Source organism: Elgaria multicarinata, chromosome 8, assembly GCF_023053635.1.
Source record: "Elgaria multicarinata webbii isolate HBS135686 ecotype San Diego chromosome 8, rElgMul1.1.pri, whole genome shotgun sequence".
Lineage (NCBI taxonomy): Eukaryota > Metazoa > Chordata > Lepidosauria > Squamata > Anguidae > Elgaria > Elgaria multicarinata.
In genome coordinates, this window is record NC_086178.1 from 47,363,311 (window position 1) to 47,379,642 (window position 16,332).

General features: G+C 43.7%; 1 protein-coding gene across 1 annotated transcript in view; it reads left to right on the top strand.

Annotated features, from left to right (window-relative positions):
• CROCC2 (ciliary rootlet coiled-coil, rootletin family member 2) overlaps nucleotides 1-16,332 on the top strand; it is a 120,530-nt gene that overhangs the window by 11,731 nt on the left and 92,467 nt on the right. Inside the window, exons 4-7 of the mRNA XM_063132255.1 lie at nucleotides 1,536-1,694; nucleotides 6,925-7,008; nucleotides 8,921-9,027; nucleotides 13,050-13,215. Coding sequence (XP_062988325.1) covers nucleotides 1,536-1,694; nucleotides 6,925-7,008; nucleotides 8,921-9,027; nucleotides 13,050-13,215 — 516 coding nt within the window. The remainder of the gene's footprint in view (nucleotides 1-1,535; nucleotides 1,695-6,924; nucleotides 7,009-8,920; nucleotides 9,028-13,049; nucleotides 13,216-16,332) is intronic.

The window sequence follows — 16,332 nt, forward strand, 5'->3', positions numbered from 1 at the left end:
TTATCATTTGCTAGGACCACCCCGACGTATAGTATCTAGGGCACTATTTGAGTTATATGCGGGCCGGATCTACACTACTGCTTTAAAGCACTTTATAACAGTTTTATATCGCTTTAAAGCAGTTAAAGCACTTTATAACTGTTATAAAGCGCTTTAAAGCAGTAGTGTAGATCCTGCCCAGATCAGTCTCTTCATGTTCACTCAGAAGTAAGTCCCAGTGTGTCCAAAGGGGCTAACTCCCGAGTACTTATGTTTAGGATTGAAACCTTTTCACTTGTCTGTAACTCTCCTGTTCAGCCTCGCTCTGTCTAAAATGTGAAAATGTGGTGTAGTGGCTAAAGTGTTGGACTGGGGCCGCAGCTAGACCTAAGGTTTATCCTGGGATCATCCAGGGTTCGCCCCTGCCTGAGCACTGGATCCCCTGTGTATCACCTAGATGAACAGGTTTGACCCCTGGACGATACAGGGATAAACTTTAGGTCTAGCTATGGCCCAGGAGTCGGGAGATCCAGGTCTTAGTCCCCACTTGGCCATGGAAACCCACTGGATGACTCTGGTCCAGTCACAGACTCTCAGCCCAACCTACCTCACAGGGTTGTTGTTGTGAGGATAAAATAGAGAAGAGAAGGAGGATTATGTATGCCAACTTGGGTTCCTTGGAGGAAAAAAGGCAGGATATAAATGCAATAATAAATAAATAAAATAAAATAATTTGTTTTGGAATTCTGCACATTTCAGGACCATTACTACAAGAAAGAGAAGAAGAATGCAAACTGAATTATGCAAAATGTGCCTATTTGCATGAATTCTGTTGCATTTACCAAATTTAGTACGCATGTAGATTTTGAGCATTTGAGGTTCTGATTACACATTTCAGAGAAATGCTGGTTCTCTTGCCCAAACGTTGGGAAGCCACCAAAAGTAGGGATGCTGGAGAACTTCAAGATGGATTAAAATGTGTTCAGATTTCTAAGAATCTGACGTACAGAACCTCCTGCTGCTCTGCCTCCCCAGGCTGTGTGGAGTCTGCGGACTTCCAAAATTTTTAAACTTTCCCAAAATGTACACAAATTCATTCGCAGGAGAATACGCAAGTTTCTGCTGAGGTATATGCCATGCTGGAAAATATATGTGAGGAAAAGTCAGATGGAACAGGGGACAATATAATAAATGTTATGTACTAACATAAATCATGTAAATTGTTCCAATCTTACTTTCGGAATTATTTGCATATTTTTCTGCATAACCGGGTGCGGGGGAGATTGAATGTGAGCAGATGCCAAAATGAACGACACTGCACAATCCATGAAACACATGTGGGACAGGTTTCACATGACTTCCCTAACTGGATACAGTCATGGTGGATATTTCGTAGCTCAACAGAGCTGTAGTTCATTTTCAAAGGCAGGGTTATGCACTAGCAGGGTTGTGTCCCTATGCATTGTACTTGTAAGCATGCCCGTGATTTCTCACGGTTCTGCTCCCTGACCCTTGCTGTGCCATTTGGATCAGGGAAGGTCCCTTTGCTTTTGTAGCTGGAGCAAGCGGTGCGAGGAGAGGAGGAAGGAAGCGCAATGTTCCTGCACATGAGGCAGCAGTTCAAGGAGGACGAGAAGGCGCACAAGCGCAAGCTGCAAGCCTTCCAGGATGGGCAGCAGCGCCAGGCCCAGCTAGTACAGAAGATGCAGAACAAGGTGGGTGGCAGTGCCGTGGCCGGGCTTCTTGAACGGGGAGATTGCCAGGTGTGTTGGATTACAATTCCCAGAATCCCCCAGCCAGGCTGGCTGGGGAATTCTGGGAATTGTAGTCCAACACACCTGGAGGTGCCAGATTGGGGAGGCTGCCATAAGGAACGAACTGTGGGGCTTTGTGAAGAAGCTCTCTGTTAATTCTATTAGTCCTATCTTATAAATTTAGGAAACACAGGCTCTTCGTGCCCTTGGCTTTTTTTTTCTTTTTCAATGTTTGTTCATTTAGGGGCCAATTCACAATGAATTAATTAATTAGACTTGTTTAACCTGCTCTATATCAATTGATCTGACACATGTATGTCTAGTTATTACACCCTGTGTGTCTAGTTATTCATTCAACACAGTTTGAATGCAGGAAGCTACCTTATACTGAGTCAAACCCTTGGTCCATCTTGCCCAATATTGTCAACACTGACTGGTAGCAGTTCTCCAGGGTTTCAGGGAGGATTCCTTCCTAGCCCTACCTAGAGATGCTGGGGATTGAACTGGGGACCTTCTCCATGCAAAGCACGTGCTCCGTCGCACTGTAGCTCCCCTTTTGTAATAAAGGAATTCATTAGATTTCTATACCACTAAAGCTCTCTGGGCAGTTCACAATGATTGAAAACCTTAAAAATACACTATACATAGTATGACAACCTTTTACATACATAGACAGAACACAGACAAACATATATCTTAAACAATTTTAAACGAATAAGAATAAGAAAAATCCAGGAGTTGATAAAAACCTCATTGTATGCTGCCAAATGCTTGAGAGTAGAGGAAGGTCTTTAACTGGTGCTGACAAGATAACGCTGTTCGCCCCAGGTGGGACTTGTTGGGAAATCATTCCATAATTAGGGGGCCACCACTGAGAAGGACCTCTCCCTTGTTGCTGCCTTCCAAGCCTCCCTTAGAGGAGGCATCTAGAAGAGGGCCAGAGATGATGAATGTAGTGTATGGGTAGATTCACACTGGGAGAGATATTGTGGTCCTGAGCCATGTAAGGCTGTATAGGTCAAAACCAGCACCTTGCATTATTTTCTTTCCAGCTCAGTTTGCTGTCTGTATATGTGGCACATAAGCTATCCAAATTATTCTTCATGAGCATAATCTACAATGTTCCAGGCCACCACAAACCCTTCTTAACGTAGAAGTGCCTAGAAACACCTATGGGCTGCATGTCGGCAAACAAATTGAAGCTTAATCCAGATATAGTGGAAGTGTTCTTGGTCAGTAGAACTCCTGAGCTGACAATGGAGGTTTAGCCTATTGTGGATGGGGTTACACTCCCCATGGAGAATCAAGAATCAGGTTTACAGTTTGGGAGTGTTCCTAGACCAAGCTTTGCTTTGGAACTTTGGAAGTTGCCTTATACTGAGTCAGATCATTGGTCCATCTAGCCCAATTTTGTTGACCCTGACTGGCAGTGGCTCTCCAGCGTTTCAGGCAGAATTCTTTCCTCATCCTACCTGGGTAAGCTAGGGATCAAACCTGGGACCTTCTGTGTGCAAAGCAGGTGCTCTATCACACTGAGCTATAGCCCCTTCCTGTAAGCCACAGCTGTTTAGGTAACAATTGTGGCCTGGAGTGACTTCAAGTTGTCTAGGCTGTTGTGCCCATTTCTGGGAAATGCGAGAAGGCTGGATTGCCATATTACGCTCTCTATGAGACTACCTTGTTGGATGCCTGGAAACGTCAGCTGAATGGATCCAGTTATTTGGAGCATGCGTCTCTGCTGCTGTATAAGCTCAATTCAAAGTGCTTATTATTACCTTTAAAGCACAAAATCAGTTTACCTAAAATACTGCCTTCTTCCATATAATCCTACCGCTCTCTGAGGTCACCTGGGACCTGACTTGACGAGGGGTTTGCTGCGGGGTGGATCTGCAGTGGCGGCAGGTCATTTATATGACACAGCCATCATCGCAGAGCCATCCCAAGGCGTTCCACTGAAGCTCCGATTTTAAAAAGTTGGGGACTTTTTCCATTTGGAGCGAGGTGACAATGGCATCTGCCGTCTGTAGCTTTGCTCCAGAGCTGTGGCAGAGGTGTGCCACAGCTGATGGTGATCCCTAATTGGTTACCAGTGGCTGGACAGGGGAGGGGGCAGGCCAGTGTAAAAAAGTTTTTTAAAATGGAGCGAGGCACGGACTCCCCACTCCACCGTCCCACTCCACAACTGCTTTCTCTTCTGTGGGGAGGAAGAGGGAAACAACGCAGGGTGGGGCAGGAGGAAAGGGATGCTAGAGTCGGCACATCCTCCTCCTAGTGAGGTTTCAAACCCCGCATTTGCGCTCCTTCCTGTGGGGACTACCCGGCAGGACCGCAAGTGCTGTCTGAGTGTCTCAAGGCACCAATGCGACCTCGTATAGACATGGCCCTGGGGAAGCCTTGTTGCATATCCTGCCAACATCTGAGGCCAGGTTGGTGGGAATGCAAGACAGAGCCTTCTCTGTTTCCAGACCTTGACTTTTGAATGCCCTACTCTGGGAGACCCACTTGGTCCCCTCCTTGATGACAAAAGTCAAAACTGAAAAACATTTTTTGTTGTTCTAGAAGGCATTTAGCCAGCAACATGCATAACACCGTTGGCTGATTTATTTCTTTGTTTTTGTCTAACCCCCATGTTGCTATTTGATTTATATTATATGCTGTCTTTTAGGTGGGGGTAGTTTTACTTTTTATTTATTTATTTGTGTGTGTGTGTGAAATCAATTTTGTTGTTATACGTTGCCTTGGGTGCCTGTTACTGAGGCAGAAAGGGAGGACATGAATGTTTTTCATAAAACAAAATAATGTAAACAGAGCGGTGGTGTTCCAAATCAGTTCTGCTCACAATGTAATGTTTAGATGATTAATTTGCCTTGTGAACAATACAATCCAGGCTGGAAGTAAGGAAAAGAGCCTGCCAGTGGATGACAATGGTTGTTAGGAGAGGGCAACACATCGTGCACTTTTGATTAGACTGTAAGTTAAACATCCCCACCCCCACCCAATTGTACATGTTTGGAGAAAAGGATTGGATGATGGAGGTCCCACCAATTGGCAGATTACAGCAACCCTCCATTAAACCTACATAACCTTTCTAGTTGTGTTTGGAAGAAGCGTCCAGAGGGAATCGAATATAGTGTCCATGATTCTTAAGATGTCTGGAAGAGCCAGGAAGCATTTGGAAGCAAATGGACTGTTTGGTCTTGATAATCAGAGGGACATATTCGCTCCTTTTTAAGGTGCTGGAGCTGGAATCCCCTTCCCCTTTCAGGAACCTCTCTGCTCACTTGTTCCTGGCTTCTGACAGCTACAGGTGTTTCTTGCATCTGCTTATCAGCCATGCTTGTGTTCTTCCTGTATCTTGGCTTCTGGTCCCCTGTGCTACAGTGGTAGTAACAGATTTCAGAGAGTGCATTGCTTCATGACAATAATTGTAACATTGGAATTCCTCTTCCTCACCAAAGGAGCTTTCCTCAGCCTTATGTACTTCAACTTCAGTATCCTGCCCAATATGCTCTCCAGAACTCTTCAAATACACTTCAGTTGCAAATGCTTCTCTCCTCTCTGCCTTCTGGGGTAGTCCAGTGATAGTTTCCCCTCTTCAAAAGTTCTGGCTATAGGCCTGGCCTGGCTTGGCACAGACTGAAATATGCCAGCAATGCAACCATTTTTCTTCCATCTTTTACACTGACAGAGAGAAGGTGACACATTAGAGGATTCATGCCTTAAGCCAGGGGTGGGGAATATTTTTCAGTCCAAGGGCTGAATTGTCACCCAAGAAGTCTCCTGGGAGCCCATGCCAGCACTGGGTTTGGCCACCCCACTCTCTCACCATCATTCGCACACGCCATTCATACACACACAGAGAGTTCACACACATACCATATATGCATGCACAAAAACACACACAAACCCATCCACATCATTCTTCAATGTTTCTATGGGGAGACTTATTTATTTATTTATTTATTTATTTATTACATTTCTTTCCCCCCCAATAGCTGAAGTTCTCTAGGCAGTTCACAACTATTAAAAGTATAATACATGATAAAAGTTGAAATAATAGTAAAAACCAAGCAGCAATACCAAGTTCTAAAATACAGTGACAAATTTAAAATGACAGAATTAAAAGACCAAAATGCCTGGGAAAATTAAAAAAGGTCTTCACCTGGGAAAGAGCCAGGTGAACCTCTCTGGGAAGCTTATTCCACAACCAGGGTGCTACAGCAGAAGAGGGCCTCTTCTTGGTAGCCACCCACCTCACTTCCTTTGGCAGGGGCTCCTGGAAAAGGACCACTGAGAATTATCTTAGAGTCCAGACAGGTACATATAGGAGGAGATGATCCTTATAGATGATAAGTTCATTTAGATCTTAAGTTGTAGCAGAAGATAAACTAACCTGGAACTTTAGGGATGGGAACAGGAGACTGGGGGTTGTACATGGAGCATCCCAAGTTAAAGAAGGGGAACTTTCCCTCCTCTTCCACCGCCATTTCCTCTTTTGCATGCCTATAATCTATGGAGCCTGAATAACTTGGTTGGGAAATGTGCCTGGGAGAGAGTACTTCTTCACTCTAAGCTTTGGCCCTGGTGTAATGTTTCTGAAAATCTTTGAGCTTTCAGACAACACCAGCAAGCAGCAGGATCAGAGCTCAGTACCTTCCTCAACATGGAATCCGCATAGGATAAAGAACATCTAAAAATATAAGAAGAGCCCTGCTGAATCAGATCAAAGGTCCATCTAGTCCAGCATTCTGTTTACACAGCAGCCAACCAACTGCCTGTCAGAAGGCGGGGGTTAGTATTAAAATACAGATAGGCAATGGTAATATTAAAGGGAATGCCGTAGAGCAACTTAAATTGTAAATGCATGCTGTAGATTCTGTTTGTCTGGCTCCTATCCAAGTCTATATTTTATTACATTGACCACACAAACAACCCCCATTAAAGTATTGCTAGCAATCCAGGGAGGTTTTCATTCTTCCTTTTAGGATCAATTATAAACCTATTGAAGTTGTTAGAGCAATTGCAGTTGGCCTAGGGATCAGACTCTAGTTCTTGCTCTTGGCCTAGTGTATCTCTTTTGCTCCAGGTAAGTAGTCTTATCTAGGCTGCTACTTCCTTCCCTTGTTCTTTGTTGCCTCCTCTTTCAATTCTCTTTATCCAGTGCTCTTGTTATTTCTACCCCATTGCCTAGATGCTGCAATACAAGAAAAGATGTGGGGAACTGGAACAGCAACTGCTGGAGAAAACCTCCGAGTGTGAGCATCAGAAACAGATGGTCTGTGTGGCTTTTTTCATGATGTAAATGATAATGGCAAAGCATGTGGCGGTTCGACTCTTAGCACTGTGGGCAGTTTGCATATCGCTGTCCCATCATGCCATGCTCATTTAATTGGAGTGAGTGCTTGGCAGACAGCCTAGCCTAATGGCATATCTGGTACAAATACTCTTTGTATAGTTCATATCATTTAAAGACTCCCACAGGTTTTTATGAATGTCCAGTGTTTTTGGTAATGTATGGGTCATACAGGCAACCAGCTGGGTACTTTATTTCATGAAAGGCTTTTTGAGCACAGAGACTTTTTCACAGCAGAATATGAACTATCGTTTAAGGCTAAAGCACTTAAGGAGAATGTATTCATTACTCTATTTATATAGCCTCCCCATAAGAGAGGTTCTCTGGGTGGTTCCCAGACAAGTACAACATTTATCGTAGCTACTGTACATCATATACAGCTCCTGCTTGAAAACAACAGGTTTGCCAGTCTCCATGATTTACGATTCCACTATATGTTTTCGGAAGCTGGTGTCTAAAGCTTCATCAGATAGCAAGGCTCCTGACTGGCGTATTCTGGCAACGGTATGGGAAAACCACTTTGCTGAAATCTTCCTTGGCCCTGATTGTGTAAATCTAGCTCCAACTGAAAGCTTAGACGATCTACCCGAGCGGCCTGATGTTCATCCAAAAACAATTACCGATTTAATTAGCCAGCTCAAAAACAATGAAGCCCCTGGACCTGATAGTATCCCAACAAATTCTTAAAATGCAATGTAAGTTGGTGGGCCTCTCTTTCAGCCCCTTGCTTTACACTGTGCAATAGGACAGGCCATCTCCCACATATTTGGCGCAAGGCAATTGTAGTTCCCATATACAAGAAGGAAAAGAGGCAGGACCCAAATAATTACTGCCCCATTAGCCTTCAATTCCACCGTTGTTCAGGCTAGAGACAAATAATAGGTGTTGCTTTTAAGAGAGTTAGGAGTAGTATGATAGAGGCATTGCTTCCCATGTACATTCTCATTTCTTTTGCTTCTGGTTTAATAGGTTCCAAAAGGGTTTGGCGGGGGGGCAGTTAGAAACACTACAAAACTCTGTAAAATTTGTGATGGTAGTGGAATTAACGGGTAGATCATGGACAACTATGCCTCTGTCAAAGCATTTTCAACTCTCTGGAAGAACAAATGCCTGTGATCTTTTTTCTTTTGCTTTTCATCAGTCTCAAACAGCATTGATGATCAGGCAACTTCTTAATATAGCTGCAGTGAAGAAAGTCAATTTGGGAATGATTGTATGAGGGCACAATCCTATGCATGCTTAGTTAGAAAAAAGTCCTACAACTCCCAGCATTCCTCAGCCAGCATGGATGGTAGATTTAGCAGTAAATTTAAAGGAGAATCTTGGAGATGCTGAAGGGATGACAGTGGATTGGATGTGGAAGCCCATCACGGCTAGGGTGAGGGGAGTGGGGAAATCAATTTTTTTTTTAAAAAAAACACCTTTAGTCGCTCGAGCACTCTTGCGCTGTTGGGACTTTAAAAAAAATGGTGGGTGCAACGCCTCTCTTCTTGAGGTCACTGCGCCTTATGTGTAAATGGGGGCGAGATCTTGCATTATTCACAACACGAGGTCTCCCCTCCTCTCCCCTGGATTTTACAGTAGGTCTAGCTAAGGCCCCAGACAGCTATGGTTTGTAGCATACAGTACAGGGTGCGGTGTGTATGCTGATTAATTTGTATGGTATTGTTTTTATTGTTGTATTTATTATTGTTTTTGTGTCATTGTATTTTTTGTTCACCGCTTTGATAACTTTTGTGGAAAGCAGTATATAATTGTGAATAATAATAACAACAACAACATTCTGGGCCTTAATGGTACTGTTCCTCTATCTCTCATCTTCCCTTCTTCCTAGCTGCAGACGAGATTAGACTCAACAGAGTTGCGTTTACGCCGTTTTGAGCATGACCACAGTACAGAGCTGGAGAGCACTCTCATCCATCTGGAGGAGGAGCAGCAGAGGTACCATTGCTCTTCGCTTTGGTCGATTTATTTATTTTATTTGGTATATTCATTTACCGCCCTTCAGCTAAATGGCTCCCAGAGCTCTTCACACTAAATTATTAACCAGATTATTCTGGTTGTGGCCTCTTAAAATGGTGATTATGGTCTCTTGTGCATAGAAAACGAAAGGGTTAATAGTCTGGCTGTTTGAGCCTGAAGTGTGCAACTTTAGATAATTGAACATTCGTCTGATAGTAGCAGTGTCCTGATGGGCTCTTATTGCAGATCACAAGCAAGATCTGAAACTGTGATTTAGATGTAATAGACTCATATTCCATTCCTTCTCCTGACCATGTGATACCTTCTGTGCTAAGTCCTTGGCTCTTCTCTCTGACCCTACACAGCAGTAATAACGGAAGTTTCTTTCTCTATTAACGTTCTCACGTCTCCTGCTTCAAACAGTGTGGGGCATGTCAGTCTTTTGAAATCTCACTCCGTTAGCTTGTTTGGCCAAGAAGTGGTTGTTTGGGTTGTTACCACCAGCAGAGGCAATTCTCCAAGGTCATGTTCATAAACAGGTGTAAAGGCTATTATTTGTTGTGTGTTTGCTTTAAGAGGCTGCTGAATAGCCTAACTATTTTAATTAAAACACACACACACACACACACACACACACACAACACAAGACAGTTGTAAAACATCTGTCAAATGCAGTTCTGCAGTTTAAAATGATTATTCCAGGGAAAGCTTTCTGAATTAAAGCACTCTTCCCCTTCCTCCTAAATGCCAGAAGACAGGTGACTAGGCCATTGGGCAGGAAGTTTCATATTTGGGATGACCCAACTGAGGGGACCAGATTTCATAGGCCTCTTCTGCTCTTCAGACAGCAGCGGATCTCATAACAAAGCCTGCTCAGAAGTTTATAACTTCTGCTCAGAAGTTCTCTGTAGCGGCATCCACCCTCTGGAAAACCCTCCCTCGTGAGGTTCAGGAGCTGGCAAACGTAACATCTTTTAAGCACCTCATGAAAACATACCTTTTCACACAGGCTTTCCCTGGATTTTAATTCAGCTGGTTTTATATTGCTTTTTTAATTTTTTTTTTTAACATATTAAGTTTATGTGATATTTGTTGTACTTTATGGTTTTAACTGTGCACTGCCCAGAGAGCCTTGGCTAATGTAATAAATAAATAAATAAATAAATAAATAAATAAATAAATAAAGATAAATAGATAAGAGGGGGCATTTCTTCAGTTACCGAGGGCTCAGGTCACATAGGGATGTAGGCCTTTAAACAAGTAATCAATGCAAACATTACTGAACCAGATTATATGGGCCAGATCTACATGTCGTTGCGAAGGCGCTTCCGTGCTTCTTTTTTAAAGATGTACCTAAAAGAAGCGCCTCTTTCTTTACTGTGTGTACTGTGAGCTAGGCAGTGCCACCTGTGGAAGAATCTCTACCCCATTCAAAGACACTGCTCTGCTCTGGGCGCTTCCCCCTCGCGTGTTCTTCCATTCGAATAATCCCCCCTCCCACCCAGCGGCTCTTCTGGCGCATCCCGGCGGCGGCGGCTCCTCCTGCAAAACACTTTTCTCCCTCGGTGTGTTTGTATTTGCGTTTGCGTGCGCGTGTGCGAGCACACACCGAAGAGAGTCCCGGGGAGATGACACCACGGGGGAGAGCGAGAGGCAGGAGCTGAACTCGTCTGCTGTGCCCACGCAAATGCAAATACAAACACACCGAGGGAGAAAAGTGTAGATCTGGCCATGGTCTCCATAGCCAATACTAGTGAAAATCCTGGCCACCATATTTTGAAACAGTGGTAGTTTGTAAAACATTTTCAAAGGGAGCCCCACATAGAGCACGTTGCAGTATTTATGTATTGTACACAATGCAGTACTATTGCATAGGACCCTAGTTCATGCAAACTGCAGATGAGACAGTAAAACTATTCTTGCACTGTACCATTTCAGTAGGCAGGTGGAATACCACAGGACTGAATGCTGATCTATTATGGAGAGAAAAAAACGCTAGCCTTGCAAAATTAAAATATCAGTTGTTCCCTTCCCCATGGGAAAGTATTCAACTATTTGTAGTTCGAAGTGGTACATTTGAGACATAGGAAGTACCCAACAGGGCTCCTTCTCCTCTTCCGCTGTTTCCACTGCTTTTGCAGGATCCACTGCTTGTCAACAGGGCTTGTGTGCTTCTAAAAATAATCCCAGACAGGTCAGCGGAGCTTCGTCCCGTGAGTTCCGCTGACCTGCCCCATTCCCGAAATGAGTATTTCTGCTTGTATGGGGTTATTTTTAGAACCGCAAAAGCCCCATTGTACAAGTGGCGGGTTCCATGAGCACACAGCTACAATAGGATGTTACCCACAGTTTTAGCGCCTTTTCTACTATTGTGTGTGATTAGGTCCCAGAGAATCCAATGGGTTGTATCCATGTCCCAATCATTTGAATGGGTACATTCTAGATAGAACTAGCATTGGATACAACCTCTACAATTAACATTTGTAGAGTCCTGTTGCTTATACGGAGCCTTAATGCAGTAAGACTCTGGACTTTAGACCAAGGATTTAGAATGACTAATTCAGGTGACCCCAGAGCTTCGCCCATTATGCCAGTAATCCTGGCCAGGCAGGTGAAATGCTCACTGGCAATGATCTCAGAACCTTGCATATGTTTTATTCCATCAACAATTTTGCTGGAGAAGGTACCTTTTTGCCAGTTTTGGTTGATGGAAGAGGTAGAGCGAGGCCTAATCTACATCTACAACCCTTTCTCAATGGAGGAGGGGTGATTGCGAGTTTTCCCACTTCCGTGATCGGCACTCACGGGGCACACATGAGCGAAGTTTCCCACAATAACAGGAGTGCTGTTGCGGGAGCATGTGTGCTCCATTACGGCAGTTCTGCATGTGTACTGGTAGAAGTGGGCGAGGCGAGGCAGATGACTATGAGGCACAGGATTTTTTAAAAAACTCCTCCTGAGGGATGCGCACCAGCTCAGATACACAGCAACGCATGGGGGGATAGGAACTCTGATGAATATATGCTCCTGCTCATGTTTGTTTGTTTATAAAAAACATCTCAGTGGTGAAACATGTTGATACCCATGCACACACCCCTCACAGCTGATTGGCTGTTCGCTAAGCCCAGAACTCACGGTGAATAGCTTGGCTCGGGTCCAGGTTATTTGAAAGACCGTATTCTCCCTTATGAGCCTGCCTGTGCTTTGAGATCTTCTGGAGAAGCCCTTCTTTCTGTCCCGCCATCTTCACAGGCGCGCTTGGTGGGAACATGGGAGAGGGCCTTCTTGGTGGCTGCTCCAGTGCTTTGGAACTCTCTTCCCGGGGAAGCTGGGCTGGCTCCCTCCTTGATGGGCTTTCAGAAGCAGGCTAAAACTTTTTTGTTCCAGTAGGCTTTTGGAGAATAATCTGGCCCTCCATCTATGTTAATGTCTTATAATTTTGTTGTGTATTTTAAACATTTATGGTTCCCCCCACCAAATGTATGTTTTAAACTTTGTAAGGCCGCCTTGAGGCCCAGCATTGGGCAAAAGGCGGGATACTACTACTACTACTACTACTAATAATAATAATAATAATAATAATAATAATAATAGCAACGACCTCGCAAAGGGGGGTGGCACACCACACACGTTCTTCGGGATGGATGTGAGAGAGCCAGAAAAACCATGACAAAAGCAGTCAGGGATATTCCAGGAAAACTGAGAGGTGGAGCCGAGATTGCCATGGCAGCAGGTGAATGTCATGTGGCCCGTTAGTGCCAACTACTATATAATCCTGCAATAAATGGCTGGTATAGTCTCCCCCTGAGACTAAAGGATGAGTTCCTTTTCCAAATATTTCCTGTAAAACAGAGAATGTTCCAGTGGAGTTGTTATTAAGATCGCTTGATAGATGGGAATAAAGACACAGAGGAGTTCTTGAATATAATAGAACTATTCTGCCCTGTGGTGGTTGTGGCAGAAAACGTAGTCCTTGGCCTGGTTTTTGTTTTTTGCCCTAGGAACACCAGCCTTTCTCAGATGAATGCTCTACTTCGAGAACAGCTGGACCAGATGAAATCCTCGAAACAGAGACTAGCAGGGGAGCTAGAGAAGGCAGCTGCTGATGCGCACATGCTGAGGAGTGAGCTGGAACAGAAGGAGTCCCAGTGGCACAAGGGCAGGGAGGTATTGCTTAGCTTTTCAGTGTGTTGTAACATCATGACTAGAGATCCATGCAGTCCAAGTTGCGCTATTATACTACACCCCATGGCTCAGGTCACCAGGGTGCTTGTGACAGGGGAAATCGTGCTTCCCTACTGTCGCTTTTCTGTCCCACAATAGGGATGACCAGCTTCCTCTTTCTTCACGCGAGGAAGAAAGAGAAAGCAAACAATGACCACAATTTCCTGGGTCTTTTTTTTATGATGGGAAACAGAGCAAAAGGAGCGGGAGACACATGGGAGGTGGACGGTGTCGTGAAAAGGTCCAGTGAAAATCTGTGAGTGCCCAGTAATAAGCATGCTATAAAATGTTCATCTGATGATGCTCTGCATGTCCTGTTCCTTGACCAATTCAGCATGCATACTAGGTTAACTGTCCATAAGGTCAATCTTCTTGGTGGACCACAGAATTTCCTGGGTGTCAACTATCCCTCCTTCATCTGCTGTTCCTTCTCTGGTTCAGCTCACTATGGAGAAACTGTTTCCTTCTTTTCAGCCCAGATTTTTTTGTTGGGGGAGATAGGGAAGAGACATTTTTAATGCAGCTATTGCCAGGTCCAATCTTTGAACTCACTCCCATTTCCTTATTTCTTTTCTGCTGCCGGAAGTTGGAAAAGTGGTAAGTGGAGTAATGAATTTTGGTCTCTCTCCGCCTTTCTGGTACCATTGAAATCCAGAGGGAAGTTGTTTCCAGCTTGTGTCAGAATTAACTATTAAATTACTGTTTCTCAGTTCCATTTCTTTGGGGGATGCCATAGCCCATTTTCCTGCTTCTCTTACAATACTATTAGTGCCAATAGGAGCCTTCCTCTTAAGGCAAATAGCTGGTTGGGGGTGTGTGATTTGGAACTGGACTTCAATAGGGGGAAAGGGTTAAAGCCCCTTCCTCCCCCTCACAATCCTGATCCGGATCAGGGCCCCCAAACCTAATTTGGCCTCACTCACTCCTTTTTGGGAGTGAGATTCATTTTACCCTCTTTCCTTCCTGCATCCTTTTTTCTTTCTCAGCCAAAAAATAAATCTGACTAAGCTGTCTGGAAAAACAATATTGTAATGTATTCATCATAGTCTGCTCTTTAAAAATTCAAGGGTTAAATGTAGCACACACATAGATGAAATGATTTAGTTGTTTAGATATTTGATTAAATTAGCATGAGCTTTTGTAGGTTACAGCCATTTTATCTGATGCTATAAGTGGAACTGGAGGCTTAGGGAAATCGCTGTTCGAGCAAATACTATCGTTTGAATTTAGTATGCAATGGAAATCCAGCTAATATTTGGCTGATTTTATTTCTAATAATATATTCCTGTTCACAGAATGCAGATTTCCTGGTTTAAAAAATGCAGAGTCTGTTCTGTTCCCATGAATAAAGTACCTCTTCTCTGAAAGAGTACTCAGCTCAACTCTCAAAGAGTTTATCTACAACAGCTTTCCCCCAATCTGGTGCTTTTCAGATGTTTTAAATTACAACTCCCAGCATTCCTGCCCATTGTCCATGCTGTTTGGGGCTAATGGGAACTGAGGTCCCAAATATCTGGAGTGTATCAGGTTGGGGAAGGCTGATCTACAAGACTTAGGTGCATTGAACATCTTACAGGTTTAGTGAATTCAGCAGTGTTGTCTCAAATCAACCATTTTGCTTTGGGTTTGTTTTTATATGGTTCCATATTGGTTTCTATAACCTTGCCCCCATTCTTTACCACGTAGAGTCTGTCCTACCCGTTACTTTCAAGGGTACGTAAGCTTATTGAGGAAGGCAAAGAGAGAGCTTCTGATGGGAGAGAGTAGGCTGGTTCCTGTGGGGAGAGTGTCTGTAAACCATTTGATGGTCATGGTGATTAGGTGAGAAAATGGCAGAAGAAATTGATTAAAGTTATTACATAAGTAGGAAATTCAAATAGGAACAATTCCATCTTCTTCTCTTGTGCATGCCCTAGTGTGGGATACTTCTGCTATATCCCGACTTTGCCTCTTCATCAAACCTACACTCAGCACTTGATTTTGGACATATTACTACTACGTGTCACTTGCTGCCATTTTGCTTCTGTAGCTGCTATGATTAGGCAGGATGTCATTATATTTAATACTCCTCCATTATGCCTTCCCCTTTATGATTTTTTTTGTCCTCCTATGTTTTGCTCCTAGTTAAATTGATGGCATTGAGCCTACTGCATATGGACCAATCCCAGCATTCTTTCTTCCATTGGGAATTGCCTGACAAATCTCATTTCATTTATTACATTTATTCTCTACCGCCCACTAGCCAAAGCTCACTGGGTAGTACTGATGATATCTCAGTATCATCTATGCTTTTAGAAGGTCAGTGCCACACAGATATTCCTGGCCACCAGAAGAGTAGGGAATCTTCCAACACTCACAGTAAAACTCCCTTGGCCAAGTTGACCTTCACTCTGCTACTTCAAAGATAATTATTCTTAATTCTCAAAATGTCTTGCCTGTAAATGCCTGTTGTAAACAAACTGTATACCAAAATATGTAATGTTTGGCCTTCATCCATCATTCTTCTTTTTGGGTCAACATGGCCTACTAATGTGAGAGCTGTTACACTGGAGTCAGTTGCACTTCTTGGCTTCCTGTTCACTTGGCATTCATTCATTAATCTTAGGAGTTTCAGACAAATAACTTTGAATATTTCTATCTCTACATATAGAGAATAAGCTCTAACCCACCCAGCCCGCAACCTCTGGCACTGGCCTGTTTGATAGGATTTGCCCCACTCCCAGTTTCTCCCTGAATGCTGTCTACCTTGATTAGAAAGCCATTCCTAGCTCTTTGAACACAGATAATGATCTTGGCTATTCTAATTCCATACAGAATGTTGACGGTGTGTTTTGTGTTTTTTTGTGGGGGGGGGTTTGCACCATTTAACCCAGTTACGCATCTGTCTCCAGTGTCATATTTGCCACTAATGTAGCATTTCCAGATACTGGTAACCTGCCATAGTAGTGCCCCAGTTAAAATTTCTGTTCAATTACCCTTCTATGGAGCTGAGACCACCAAGGCATTGCTGGAACTCTTCCAGTATTTTGAAAGGTCTCTTTTGTGAGTTGGAGTCTGGAT